The sequence below is a fragment of the Thunnus maccoyii genome, chromosome 3 (genome assembly GCF_910596095.1).
Source record: "Thunnus maccoyii chromosome 3, fThuMac1.1, whole genome shotgun sequence".
NCBI lineage: Eukaryota > Metazoa > Chordata > Actinopteri > Scombriformes > Scombridae > Thunnus > Thunnus maccoyii.
In genome coordinates, this window is record NC_056535.1 from 6,577,161 (window position 1) to 6,592,237 (window position 15,077).

Here is a 15,077-nt window from a genome sequence, read left to right on the forward strand (position 1 = left end):
ATAATCTTTCATTGTTGCTAATATTCTGAGATAAAGTCCTGTTACCCTCTCTGCTCCTATAGGTATCACATCTCCTTCAAATATGTCACCGTCAGACTAGATTTCAGTGATGGTCACATATAAAGTAGTTTCATTTTTCAGTATAAACATTATTCAGTCTTTTGTCTGTGTTGGTAGCTGTGATTAATAGTTGTCACTTCCTGAACTGAGCTTGCATGACAGAGTATCTTGTGACCTTTCTTTGAAGGAAATGGTCTGTAGACAATGCAATATGAAAGTGTCAGAAAGCAATAAGTCAACAGCACAAAAGCACAAACATAAACTAATTAGAAAGCACTCAGAGAGTGCATAACTCTGCCAAGGCTGTACAATCCTTTCCTTTTAACAATACAAGATATTTAGACATTTTTAATCTGCATTTGGATTCAAATCCACATCAAATTTCATCCGGAAGAGAAATGCAGTTGTGGGATTCATTTTTCATTCAAGTAGTGATTGATGAACACACAGAAAATAGACTTAGAGTCTACAGCCATGCTAGCAGCTCTGTGAGGTTGTACTGAGGCACAGTGATGCTTTGAGCTAAATGACGATGCTAACATGCTAATGTTTACCATGTTCACCATCTTAGTTTAGTGTGCTAACAGTTGCTAATTAGCACTAAACACAAAGTACAGCCGATGCTGATGGAAATTAGTTTTGGTCGCAAACTGAAGTTTTGGACAAATTTAAATGAAGTCCTGATGGTGCTACATAAAATGATCAAAGTTACAATTCATCCTGGCGGGGAGAAAAATGTCTGTCCTGGTAGTCCATACCATAGTTGTTAAGACTTTTTACTCAAAACCTCAAAATGTCCACCTTTTGGTCGCCCCAGAGGAAAAGTCAAGGGATCACCAAAGTCATAAGGATTTATCCTCTGGTGATCATGAATGTCTGCACAAAATTTAATCCATACAATACACATTGAGATATTTCTGTATGGACCAAAGTGGTAGACAGACAGCCCATCCCCTGAGCCATGCTGTTAGCATAGTTAAAAATAAGCAAAAATTTTCAAAAAGCTCACTCTTACTGTGAAACATAATTTCCTTGATATCTACCTGGCCTAAATTTACCCTAACCTTAATGAAATCTATGAACATGTTATTCAGATATCCTCCTGAAATTTCCATCAAATGTCAATAAAATGTGTTAAAAATGTATTTAAAAAAACAGGTTTTTGAAATATCCTTCTAACTTACAAACAGGATCAAAAACATAACCTCTTTGGTGGTGGTAATTAAAACTGCAATGAAATAAAATCCACTTCACTATGCAAGTAGGAAAATCAATGCTCACCACTGCAGATTTCCTCAGTTTTGGAATTTTGCCCAAATTAAAAAAACAAAATACTTAAATCAAGTCAAAGAGGTGAAAACTGGTAGCTATAGCAGTTCTCCATTTCATTTGTCCCCCTAACTTGCTGTAAGGGAAATACACAGCATTCACCTTTCTCTGTTAATATTACAGAACCCTACTCTTATTACTCACCTTTATCTTCTCTGCATGACGTGGGCGGCCTGATCGAATCGATCCCTGTGATAAATACTGTGAGCGTGCATCTCCAGGGGGCTCAGCTACTGATTGTGTTTGCGTTTTTCTAGATGGTCACTAAACGGAACACTCATTGATCTGGGGAATGACTACCGGCGTCACATGTCTGGGGGCAACCTGATCATTAGCAACCTGGACAAGGACCAAGACACCGGGATGTACCAGTGCACGGCCTTCACCAAGTGGGGGTCTATCCTCAGCCGCAGAGCCAGCCTCCAATTTGCATGTAAGTGATCCTACAATTGCTAACATGTTTCTGGCACAACTCTGACACAGTTATGACATTCTGGCATCTCTTTGTATTTGCTCTGTATTGGTCTGACATGCATGTAATATGGTTGTGGCCCAGGCTTTCTTTCTTTCTTTTTTTTTTCATTTACTATTCCGATTTCTCATTTAGATTGCCTGGGAATAGATTTTCGAGAGGGGAAATGGTAATCGAATGAAATGTCAGTTGCAACAAACACAGTGGGTGAGGCAGCTTCTGACTGCCTCTGAACTCCATTGATTCTCATTAGTGGTTCCAGCTCTGACAGCATCTATGCTCAGTCCAAATTGACTCATATTTTGCCAAGTGATATGCCAGCTCCTGTGATCCTGACTTTAAAGGAGACTAACACAAATAATGCTTAAGAAGTGTTTGTATCTTTATAATCATCATCCACTTTTTATTTATAATATATACAGCAGATTGTGAGTGGATCAGACAGTGACAGGCTACTGCTCTGCCAGCCTACCGCTTAAAAGACAAAAGGTGGGTTGGAAAATGCTGTGGAGTGGGGTCCTAACTTTCAGACAGGAACTCTAGAGGCACCTCTCCTCTCTTGATCAAGCTTGCTGACTATTGATCATGTCCCAAGGATAGAGAGCCTTTCACTTCCTCTCAGGAGATGGACTGCCATTATCCCTATAGCCGGTAATGAATCTCACTTGTGGGGACCGGGTGAAGAGCAGAGCTGCTTGACATTTATTGTCTTGCCTAATGCACAATGAGGGAGGTCTCGGAGATCAGTGTGGCTGATACTCTGTTTTTCCTTGTAATGAGGCCGCTGCCCTAAGATAGAAATGCCACGCTTTCTTTCGGGCTTTGTTTGCTTTCAAAATTCAGCTGCACCAACTATAAGCAAATGTCCACCCATAGGTCATATCAGTAATAAAAACAACTGAATAAGATGTAGACTTACACAAACTTGCAAACATCAGCATTGATATACATATTAAAATTGATCTGTTTCACACTGCCTTAAAGGTGCAGTGTGTAGAATTTAGTGGCATCAAGAAGAACAGACTTGGCACAAATGGAATATAATATTCATAAGTATGTTTTAATTAGTGAATAATCACCTGAAAATAAAAATCATTGTGTTTTTGTTACCTGAGAATGAGCCCTTTATATCTACATAGGGAGCGGGTCCCCTTCCATGGAGGCTGCCATATTGCACCACCATGTTTCTACAGTAGCCCAGAATGGACAAACCAAACATTGGCTCTAGAGAGGGCCTTTCGTGTTTTTTACGAGTTTCACTGCCACCGTAGGTTGTCCTACACACTTGGAAGAGGAGGGGGAGGGGAGGGGTATTCAGTTGGTTGCAATCTGCAACCTAATTGCTAGATGCCACTAAATCCTACACACTGTTCCTTTAAAGGGAAATTCTGGTTTCATACAACCTGGTTCTTATCTTCACAGTTTTGACCATTATCCTTAGTTATGATAACATTGTAATCACCATATTAAACTGTGAGATCTGGGAACATGGTGACACTGACACTGACAGTGCAAGAAACTTGACCACTGAAATGATCACACAAGCACTCATTTAGACCGTCAGTAAAATGATTACCCAAACTGTCTGCTTTAATCATACATCACAGTTCAGCTTGGGTTTATTATTAGAACTGAATACCGGACTCCAAGATGGCATCCATTCATTAGAATTAACTACTCGGCCAACACATGAGTCAAAAATGTTTTCTACCTTCTTGGTTTGATTCTGCATTGTGCGGCCCACTGCACATGTGCATTAATGTTTCTCTCCCCAGCCCTGTCCACTCTGCCCATTGACTTTACATTGGAATAATGTTTCGCATATAAAAATAGCTTTTCCTGGCTATTAGTTTTTATAGTTTTGCAAATTTGAAACGCTCATGGTTTAATATTTTAAAATACAAATATTAACAACTGACCCTGTTTGCAGATAAAGATGTCTTGTCAATAGTTTTACAGACATCTTTTTTACAATGGCAGTTTATGGGGAAAATGCTTTTTGGGCCACAGTATTGTGGTTGGTCACTGGACCAAATTAGCAACAAGGCTAAGTATCAATGCCACATCCAACTCTGTTTGTACGTCCATGCAGTTTACTGATTGACTTCCTGCTTCAACTTTGATCTTGCATAATTACTATAGTTTTGTGAAATATGGAAACTTAGAATAAAGAATAATTGCCAAAGTTACAGTACCAAAATAAGACCCAATAATTTTTATTTAAACTAGCAGATATACATGGACAGCTGCATTTTGTTGTCTCTGGAGCAGGTAAAAGTAGATTTCCTCAGGAACTCTTCTGGACACAATAAATAACAGAGAATGTCTATAGAGTGGCGCCACTGCCCAGACCAATCATCTTCGAGCTGTAATGGTTGCTCTCTGTAATCTCTAGGCCAACCATTCTTATACGGCAGAGACTGATTCTGCTTACAAAGGAATCACTGCAGCTACAGTGAGTTTGGCCTCTAGCTCTCAGAGTTACAGTGTGTGGTCAGTTCACTCCAGTGAAGCCCATTATTCTTCTACTCAGAGGCCAGGGAAAGTATATCCCCTCCAGCACGGAGTCCAGCTACATCTCTGCCCTCCTCTGTGCCATTTTGCGGGATCCGGGTGAAGGAGTCATCCTTTCCTCGTCCCCTAAGTAATTATTAGTAGCTCTCTGATTCACCTCCCACTGCTTCAAAAGCATTGCTGTTATAATTATCAACTGCTGTTATGCTCGGCTTTTTCAATCTGTCAGGTTTGTGAATCTCGCTCCAGCACTGCTTCTCAGAATCATAACTGTCTATAGGAGATGGACCCTGTATTTACTAAGGCAGCCTGGTGAGATCAGAGGGACATCGCCTCTGTCTGTATTTCAAGTCAGCCATCCCCTCCTGTGGCCTCCTCGGTGTCCTGCCATGACTTGGCTCTGTTTGATTCCACTGCGGTCATCAGAGAGCTGCTCATTAATCTTACCAACACTCTGTCCCACTTCTCTCCATAATCTTCCCTCTCCTAATTTCCCTTATCGGTCACACTGACTTTCTTTTGTTTGTGTTTGGAAGGCTTACTCTAGGCTGTTAGCCAGAGGGTGCAGACAGAGTACAGAGCGGACTGCGGCAGCTTTCCTCCATCAGTCATGAAGCCAGGGGTGGTTTATCATCCCAGGTTTAGGTTTTGTCTGCCAGCAACTGCTCATTCATTTGCAGGGGATAGATTGTGCTGAGAGTATTGATGGGGAAGCTAATGCTTTTAAGTGCAAGATTACACCACATTTAATAATGATGTTACTTATTGCTGCTGGCACTGCAAACTGTCATTTGTCATGCACGTTCCCCAGTGTTTGTTCAGTCCACGCACAGCGTTTCCTCTCCCCCCACTCATTTTATCCCATTTCAGCCTAATCTCTTCCTCGTGCAAAAGCGTAGCGTTGCAGGGTAAACGTCACCAAGTCAGATCATCTACAGTATTTCATCAGCACCCTAGATGCCTTTGAAAGCTTCACGGGCTGTCAGGAGGTGTCCCAGGGCAATCAATGATGCCCTATTAAAGTCCCAGCGCTCAAAATGTAACATCAAAAACATGCCTCAGTGAATCAGTGAAGGGAGGGGAGGGAAAACTTATGTCCCTAGTTTCAGAACTATCCTTTTCAAAGAAACCCTTGAGAATATACGCTATACAAAAACAAACTTTCAGCTGTCAGATATTCACCCCTATATTATTAATGATTTAACCTCTTTGAGCTGCAGTCTTATTCTATTTCGACCTTATCTGATTCATCAGATCTCGATACCTTCAAAACCCAAACGGTGAGAAGTGCTGTCAACGTCCGTGAGGGCCAAGGCGTGGTTCTGTTGTGTGGACCACCTGCACATTCTGGAGGTATGTTTACCACATGCCACTTTTGTGCCTGTCATCTACTATTCATGCATGACTCGTAAGAACTAATTTCACTTGTTTCACATTGCATATTTTAATGGAGAAATACTTCCTTACTCCAAACTATGTTTACATATAATCTTAATAATCATCCACGCATGTTGTTCATATGTAATATTGCTAAACCAATCTCTACTGGGATGTTTTGTTTGTGTTGTTTCTATATTCAAACTACGTTTCTAATTAAAGCAATGTGTTTCTTAAATAAGTCTTAAAGGAATAGTTCAACATTTTGGGATATACATTTATTCACTTTCTTGTGGAGAGTTAGATGAGAAGAAGCTTAGCATAAAGACTGGAAACAGGGGGAAACGGCTAGCCTTTGTCCAAAGGTAACAAAATCTGGCCACTAGCACCTCTAATGCTCAACACAATTAACACGTTATATCGCATTTGTGTATGTTCATACAAAAACTGAAGACTAAAAAACAAGTAGGGGTCATGTGCTGGACTATTTCTTGACCTGTACATAGTGACTTCCAGGGGCCCGTTGCACCAGTTAGACGTACACTGCTAAGTCGTAAGTCATAAGATGTAAAATGCGTCTACGTGGAATTAATACCTGTTGCACCATCTAGGCATAGTGTTACATCTGAGACTAAATCTTATGCCTAGTCAACGGTAGGTGTAAAATGAAGACTCTTGACAAGTCTGCAATATACTCCAGCTTTCATGGTTCTTTCACCTGTTTCGGCAGAGGAGCGTCACCGGGTGTGAAGGAGCAGCATGAACCAGCAGTAAAACTCAAGATTTTATTCAAATCAACTCAGTTTAGTGAATTTAACCTACGCCAAACAGAGTAGTGGTTTAAAAAGCCTCATGCAAATGTCCTAATTCATGTTTTCTTTGGTGTTTGCTTTGCCACTAAACAAGAATATATTAAACTAGCAGAAATTTGAATACAGTCTGTCTATCTATCTGTCAAAATATGCTGAATTTAGAGGACTTAAGCTATCCAATTTACTATTTGTTTGTTAAGTTTAAATCAACTGATGCTGTAGGGCAAGATTTTAGGAGGGGGTCCCCCACCCGTTGGGGGGGAAATGCACCTCCACACATTCAAATCGAATGCTTTGATTGTTCAAGCTAAGATTGTATTCTTTAAACAAGAGGCTACAAATAGGAGATAAAGATGCAGACTTCTCAGTCCTGCCTTTCTGAATATCTGCAGAAAGCTTAGGACATGGACAATGGCTGCTGCCTAGCTTGTCTCCCTCTGGATACAGTAGCTTGCACATTGGAACAACCAATTTCCTTTAGAAGAGAACAGTTTGTAGAGCAGTGCATTGTACAGCTGGTCTATGGGATAATGGGTCGGAATACTCTGTGTGAAATACATTTTGACAGCTTTCCTCTCTGACATAGGCTTACACGCGGTTGGCTGCTGTAACCATAACGCTATTGTGTTTTCTCACATTTTCAGAAGTGAATGAAAGTAAAGTAGTGCAAGCCTTCTGTCCCTTTCTTCCTTTTTCGCCCTGATGCTCCCTCTCTGGTTTTCTCTCTCTTTCTATTCCTTTCCACTCTTTCTTTCTCTTTCTCTCTTGCATTTTGAAATAATTGATGTGCTAAACAACCTTGAACTCCACTGAACTTCATCCAACACCTATGAGGCATCCCTTCTGGTTTTTACTGCGCTTCACTGGCTTTGGCTTCTGCAAAAGCCTTCTCCTCCACTACCACGTTAGTTATCACATCATACAGATGACGGGCGAACATACTGTCACATCTGTGCTCAAAAATAGACATTTGTTTACTCTGAAGGATTTTTTGATCACACAAGTCTTTTTTCTATTGCATGTTTTTCTACTCTTCACTTGACTTACAATTGCTTGGCAAAATTCTATCACTGCTCATTACAGCCACATAGTTCAGATGGAGGTTATGCTGACTCTGAACTATGTGGCTCCTGCTTGCCTAATCAGAAGGAGCTTTGTATCTGCATCGCTGCACCCAGCTCAGATGCGTGATCCCATCCAAAGCCACGAGGCTCGCTCCCTCAGGGGGGCATCTGATATGATTGACAGTCACTGCATACACCTTTTGACTTGGAGCCCCCCACCTCCAAAGTGGTAGATTACACAGAGCATCTCACTCCTGCAAATCTGTGCAGTGTGCGCTTCTCAAAATGACACAGTAATTCATCATGGCAGGTCTCTCCTTTTCCTATGGTAGACCTGCTGCTTGTGAGGGGGCATGACAACATATTCCTACTTCTGTAGATCAGTCTGTCCATCCATCCATCCATGTCTCCCACAAACAAAGTCACTCAGGGACCTCGTGAATGGAGGCCATGTGTCAGGGGAGGGCCACTGACGCGCTGTAATCCATTTTGTTTCGCTCCCTTTCCTCAGGTCTCCCATTTCTTCTGCACTGATAGTTATTACATTTGCCATGTCTTGGTATCTCATCCCAAGGAAACTGTGATAAGGGGAGGACAGTTGTGTTATATGCTAACATTTTAAGTTCTAATAAATCTAATAAGTATGGAATCAGTCGTGCGGAGAACAAGTAATGACAGTGGACCAATGCAAAGTTTAATGGTTTCCTTTATGTTCCAGGGCTGACTTTTGCATGGATCTTCAATGAATATCCATACTTTGTCCAACAAGACAGTCGTCGGTTCATCTCTCAAGAGACCGGGAGTCTGTATATCGCCAAAGTGGAACCCTCAGATGTGGGCAACTATACCTGTGTGGTTAACAATACCGTCACAAGGGAGAAGGTGCTCAGCTCTCCTACACCACTGGTCCTCAGAAATGACGGTAAATGCCTTACACTACAGGGCTCCTTTACTTTCAGTGTTGCCAACTTATCGACTTTGTCGCTAGATGTAGTGACTTTTCAGACCCCTTTAGCAACTTTTTTTTTAAAAGCAGCTAGCGGCATATCTAGCACCTTTTTGGACGGACCTTAACTCCTCTCCTTGAAGGGAGTCACCAGTATTTCTCAGTGAATGAGCGCTGATGTGGCTCTCTGGATTGACTGTTCAATGAGTGGGACAGAGCAGCAGCACGTTCAGTGGATCACTCATCAGCCAGATAGAGTTGTCAATGAGCTGTGAATGTGTGAGTCTAATGACCAATCATTGATCCTTGTTTTTATTCTAAATGATTTAACTTAACTAAGTTTGATTTTGTTTTGTCTAAATAGAGAGTTAACAAAAGTGAATTTAATCTAGTGCATGATCATCTCTCTATTCATGATACTTCAGTTAGAGTTGATACAACGGCCTGCATAAATATAATTATTAGAGGGAGATTAAGATGCACATTGGGGAGCTGCTTGAAATGAAAAATAGCTAATGAAATAGCTACTTGCAGTCAGTTTATTTTAATTAAATTTAATTTTCTTTAAATGTTTTAAAATCTTGTATGTATGTAATTACGTCTTGATGTCATATGCAAATTAGCATGTGACATCATCTAGCGACATCTAGCGATTTTTCCTGCAGGCTTTAGCTACTTCCATTGAAAATAGTTGGCAACACTGTTTACTTTGTAGCCCACTGGTTCATCCCACTGTGAACTGTAATGTTCATTGAACAACATGTTTTTATGGGTTAGATTCATGTGTAACATGGATTCAAAAGTAATCCAAGTAATTTAACTTTTACGTCATCCATCACTCTTCATGTAAAAAAATATATAAAAGGAATTTAAAAATTCTATCACAGTGCATAGCCATCTGTAGTTGTGAGGCGTTGTTGTCCAGTAAGCACTGATTTGGTGACTGGGAGGTCAAAACTGGGCTAAGTTAAAAGTTTGGACACACTTTCCCATTCACTTGAATGAGGAAGTTTTTACTGCTCATTGATTCCATAAAACAGCTGGTCACTATAGTTTTATAGCAAACATTACTCAGACAAGAGAAAGAGTGCATTTGTTGGGGACTATTTTCAGCTGTGGATTAACACACAACTAGTGTGCAAATGAGTATTTATGGCAGCAGGACAGAGTATGTGGGACTGAATTAAAATAAAATGCAGTGTCCATGTTCGCAGTAATGAAGGCACATGTCACCCAAGGCTCTCTAATGTTTTTTTTTGGATTATTCAGGTTTTTTAATGGAACTGTATTGACCAGAGGAATAAGATGTATCAGGCTTTGGCTACACAGAATACTTGATAGTAGGATCAATTAATGGTTGGTTTTTGTCAGTTCATAGTATATACAGTATGTGAGGAAAATATAGACAATCATCAGACTTTTATCCTTTTAACTTCCTTTTCAGGGGAGTGCATTTAACTTTTAACCTCCTAACGAGTTATCAAGAAAGTTCTTACCTGCATATTGCAAGAATTAGCAATAGTATAAATGAACAGCCTAGTATATATAACTGTAAATAGCATAGACTACATTTTGCATTTAATTACTCTTTAAATGCTGTTGAAATAACGGTTACATATAACCTTGATAAAATATTTGCCCAGTTTTAGCCTAGATGTCTAGATGTTTTTTGACCCGCACTTTACCAATTCAGTGTTTTTATGTTCCTCTTCTCAGTCAAACAGTGTGGTCAGCACTGTGATATGTTTTTACTTGAGTCTTCGGTTTGCACTTCTATATTTCACCATTGCACCAATCAAACCGATGATTGGAAGCATAAAACCCTAAAATATCAAAGCTTTCATAAGCTGAGTTATAGGTTGAATTACTGTCATGCTGTATCAATCAGAGACTAAATGGACCTTTCTATTTGTGAAAATGCCATTAATCATTATTAACCAAACATTGAGATGATCAAAGTGTTGTGTTGAAGATGCATTTCCATATTCTTCATGTTTTCCACTCTCTATGTAAGATGCTCACAGCTTCTCAAAGTCTCTAACCTTTAATCTAAAACATTGTGCAGGACTGAATCAGCTCTTACTGCCAGACTGTGGGGTTGGTAATGGTAAAGGGTACATTAATGTCTCTGCGAAGAAGTCTTTGACCTGTTCTAGTGATGTGAATATAAATAAAGTCATAAATGAAGTCACATTACCACAGGTGATGAATCTCTACTAAGCAAGTCTTTTCCCTGATGTGTTCCTTGAATCTTTTATAAGCCATCTCTGATTTTTTTTTCCCTCTTTAGCAGCCCTACGCCCAGGCCACACCACCTACCTGAGCAGCATGTGTACGCCACAGAACCTCTTGATTTTCATTTTGGTGCCCTTGTTAACAGGTTAGAGCAGCCACACAGCCCATGTGAGCAGTGTGGCTCAGTGGTGCGTCATCTAGAGTTTCGGCATCGAGCCTATTTTCTCTGCGTGAGGCGCGTGGTTCTCAGCAAAAATAGACAGTGAAAATGATCAGTTGATAGTCATACTGACATCATACCAGCAACATTACATAACTGACACATTTCACAATAGTTCCAATTTCTATATCTGTAGAATATGTCACAGACATGAAAAAATATATCATTTTTTATTTTTATTAATTAACCAGGTTACTACTATTTAGGAAATGCAAATAGTCAGGTAGCCTAATCAAAACTATTTAAAGTAAAGTAACATTATATATAAAAAAGTAGAAAATAAATAGATAATAACAAGTTGTGGTAAGATTATTTACTTCATGATCAACATGCTGTTTCACAGAATATTTTTCAATTAAACAAATAACAGAGGAGCGTACTTACCCATTTGTGAGGGTAAAAAATCTTGAACTTGAAGCAAGATATAGTGTCAAGACAAACGCACAGCACTTATGATTCAGCAGAGTATGAACCCAGAAGATTTGCTTATAAAGTTTTAGATTTGGTTTGGCAGCTGTAATGTAAATTAAGGTCCCACTGCTAATGTAAATTTGATAGTTCTCGACAAGCCCACCTCTGAAAATCTGTAGAACAGTAACCCAAAACCCCCCTTGGAAATGGACTGCTATATATTTTTATTTATTTATTATTATTATTATTATCATTATTATTATTATTATTATTATTTACAATTGAGCACATGCTTCTTAACCTTTTTCAGCTTAAACTAAATATAAATGAAATTTATAATTAAATTAAATGAAACATTCTGTTATTGATGGCCATTGTCAAAGGCAAACTCAATGTAGAGAGATGTCTGTGAAGATTCTCAGTCATCCAGGTTGTGGTTATCCAAGGAGGGTTGAATTGAGTACAACTGGACTTGGAGATAGATAACTTGGAGACGTTTCGCCCCTTATCCCCCAGCTACAATGTTTTCCTTTCATCCCTTCCTAGGAGATTTAACAACCATTCACATTTGGCTTGATGGGACAACTCCAACAACTGTCGTTTACACTTGGCCTCAGGTGACCCCAATGACTCTTAACGACTGTCATTACAACAACCACGAGCACTAACGAACCAAGCTGTATCAATAACCTTGATAATGACCCCACAGAGGTTAAATACCTGTTAGTTAGAACCCAAGAAGCCCCTTGTATGAGAGGTGAAATGTCTTCAAGTATCTACAGCCAAGTCCAGTTGTCTTCAATTCAACCCTCCTTGGATATCAATGTAGAAAGAAGAGGGCTGGCAGTAGCAGCGCTGCAGCAGCAATGCTGTCTTAGTGGACACCAAACACATGTGAGCTGCAGCAGTTCAGTGAGGTAGCCATCATGCACAGGTAAAGGTAGGCGGTGTGGCCCAGGCTCTTCATTGGTCACTCTTTCTCTGTACGTACAACATCCCTGGGGAAAGGGATGTCATGGGATGTGGCTCTGTGCAAGGCCAGCTTAGTAGCACCCTTTCCATCAAATGGGGGCATTTAGAATACCTCTAAATGTTTGATATGACATCATCAGACAGGGTGAAGGTAGGGCTGGTATTATAGATTTTTCACATTGTCAACAAATTCCATGACAGCTCCGACACATGACCAGAACCACCAATGTGTAAATACATTTATCAATACTGTCAAACTTCCCTTCCCTCTCTGTGGCTCTCAGTGCCACAAGTACAGTACCAGTTAAAAGTTTGGACACACCTTTCCATTCACTTGAATGAGAAAGTTTTTACTGCTCAATGATTCCGTAAAACAGCTGGTCACTGTAGTTTTATAGCAAACATTACTCAGTCAGGAGAAAGGAGTGCATTTGTTGGGGTACAACGACTTTTGTATTTGCTGTCACACTGTGTTACTGTTCTCTTTTTGATGCAATGTGTGAGCCATGTGTGCAGTTAATCATTGGTGTAAAAAGCTTGTCATCTTTTGTCTCCCTTTTGTAGGAGTAATGGGTGAATATGAACCCAAAATAGAAGTTCATTTCCCTGATTCAGTTCCAGCTGCGAAGGAATCAGTGGTGAAACTGGAATGCTTCGCTCTGGGAAAGTAAGTCAGCCTCATTGTGTATGTGATAAGAGCTGTGGGCTCATTCATGCATGAATTTGTTACTCAAGATGATTTAAGGATGCACAAGCGTAACATTACTCATTCTCACATTCATCAATCCATAGGAGAGCAAGGGCAGCAAAACGAAAAGACAAGGGAGCGGAATTCAAAGCTTCTGAAATCTGAGCAATCCCAGTTTTGATTTGTAGGGAACAATAAATTACGATGCTCTTGCTCCATCTCCTTTTCTTTTGTGCTTAATCACACTTTGATCACTGCGACTGACAGCTGCCATCATGGGAACTTTTGGTCCCTCTCTTGCAGCCCTGTACCAGAAATAAGCTGGAGGAGAACCAGTGGAGTCCCTTTCCCCAGCAAAGTCAAAATGAAGAATTCAAACGCCGTCCTTGAAATCCCCAATTTCCAGCAGGAAGACGCGGGGACGTACGAATGTGTGGCAGAGAATAGGCGAGGCAAAAATGCTGCGCGGGGTCGTATTTCATTCCACGGTTAGTGAACCATTGCAAATTGAATGACAATAGATCCAGAGAGACACAGCAATGAATGTGTGTCTGTAACAGATATACACATTTGTACAGGAAACATGCATGTGACCAGCAGCTTGAATCTCATTTGGTTGACAGAAAACCTATTTGTTCGTAACATGTGGGGCATAATGTCACTATGAAATTACAGGATAGGCTGTGGATCCTGCCTGTAAAAGTGAATATTATTTTAAAGGCCACAAAAAATTTATTCCCAGTCAATCTTCAAGCTGGCATTGTGTTAAGAACATTGTTCATACTTGTGTTTACCAACCTGTATTTCTCATTATGATGATAATCCACTTGTTGAGTTTAAACTTTGATGATTTAATGCAAGGCTGCTTTTAGAGCTTGTGATTCCTGATACCATTATTTACTAATCCAGAGCTTCTATAATTAAAAACACATGTTTGAAAAAAATAATCCTCTCATTTATTCCAAGCTAAACCTCACTGGCTCCAGACAATGGCGGACACAGCTCTGTCCATCGAGGAAAACCTCTTCTGGGAGTGTAAGGCCAACGGAAAGCCTAAACCATCCTACAGCTGGTTGAAGAATGGGGAGCAAGTTATGGCCGAGGTATGGAGATCTGCTGGATTTCTCCTACTATCGCAGACAGGAGACAAATTAAAGGATAAACCTGAATAAATTAGCGCAGATACTTAACGAATGCAAATGCTTCCGTAAGTATTCACTAAATGAGGGGATATCTTTTAGATGAATGGTGTTCATCCTTCCAGTAGTTTGACAGACTTGTTGAATCTGTGCAAAGGAGCACTGATGCAGTTCAGAAGGCTTGTAATGACCCAGCACCTCACTAAGACACTTAATGTTGGTTTTTCCTTTAATTTTTTGATGCTGCCTGAGGTAGAAAGCTTGAAACATGCTGCAATCCAGAGTTACCGCTAAGCCTTTTATTATACCTTCTGTCTCTTGGTTCCTGTTTTAGTCCACAATTTTTTCACTTCCCCGCACTGAACAGCTCTCTTCATTTTTTCTATGTAGTTTAATTTGTCATCCATCTGTACATGTGGCTCATCTTCTGTAGTATTCGACTTGTCTCTCTTTTTACACACTTGGTGGGAAAGGCTTAAATTGCCAGTGTCATGTCTTTTTGACAGCTTTGGTATTGTCTGTGCTGTTTTTATGAGCTAACACAACTACTGCCTCAAATAAGGAAAACCGAATCAAATGAAGAGAAAGAACAGAAGTAGTTGCAAGGATTATTTTGACATTTTGGGAATACACATATTCACTTTCAACTGAAGCATAATGCATTCACTTGAAAATGCCCCGTTTTTCTGAATTAACAAGATAACTATGTCAGAATTCTGAGAAAAGTTTTCATGAAAAAAAAAATTCTGCTCTGTTTTTCTGAATTAATGACATACCTCAAAATCCCAAGAGAAGTTCCCATTCCTACTTGAGAGTTTGGTTTCATAGAAGCAAACAT

General features: G+C 40.0%; 1 protein-coding gene across 3 annotated transcripts in view; it reads left to right on the forward strand.

The window, feature by feature from the left end:
* cntn3b (contactin 3b) overlaps window positions 1-15,077 on the forward strand; it is a 55,001-nt gene that overhangs the window by 17,047 nt on the left and 22,877 nt on the right. The window contains exons 4-9 of one of the 3 annotated variants that reach the window (XM_042407386.1): window positions 1,647-1,822; window positions 5,630-5,728; window positions 8,347-8,550; window positions 12,977-13,079; window positions 13,404-13,588; window positions 14,067-14,203. In XM_042407386.1, coding sequence (XP_042263320.1) covers window positions 1,647-1,822; window positions 5,630-5,728; window positions 8,347-8,550; window positions 12,977-13,079; window positions 13,404-13,588; window positions 14,067-14,203 — 904 coding nt within the window. Of the gene's footprint in view, window positions 1-1,646; window positions 1,823-5,629; window positions 5,729-8,346; window positions 8,551-12,208; window positions 12,381-12,976; window positions 13,080-13,403; window positions 13,589-14,066; window positions 14,204-15,077 lie in introns of those variants that run through there. The other 2 variants (XM_042407387.1, XM_042407388.1) reach the window with 2 other exon arrangements.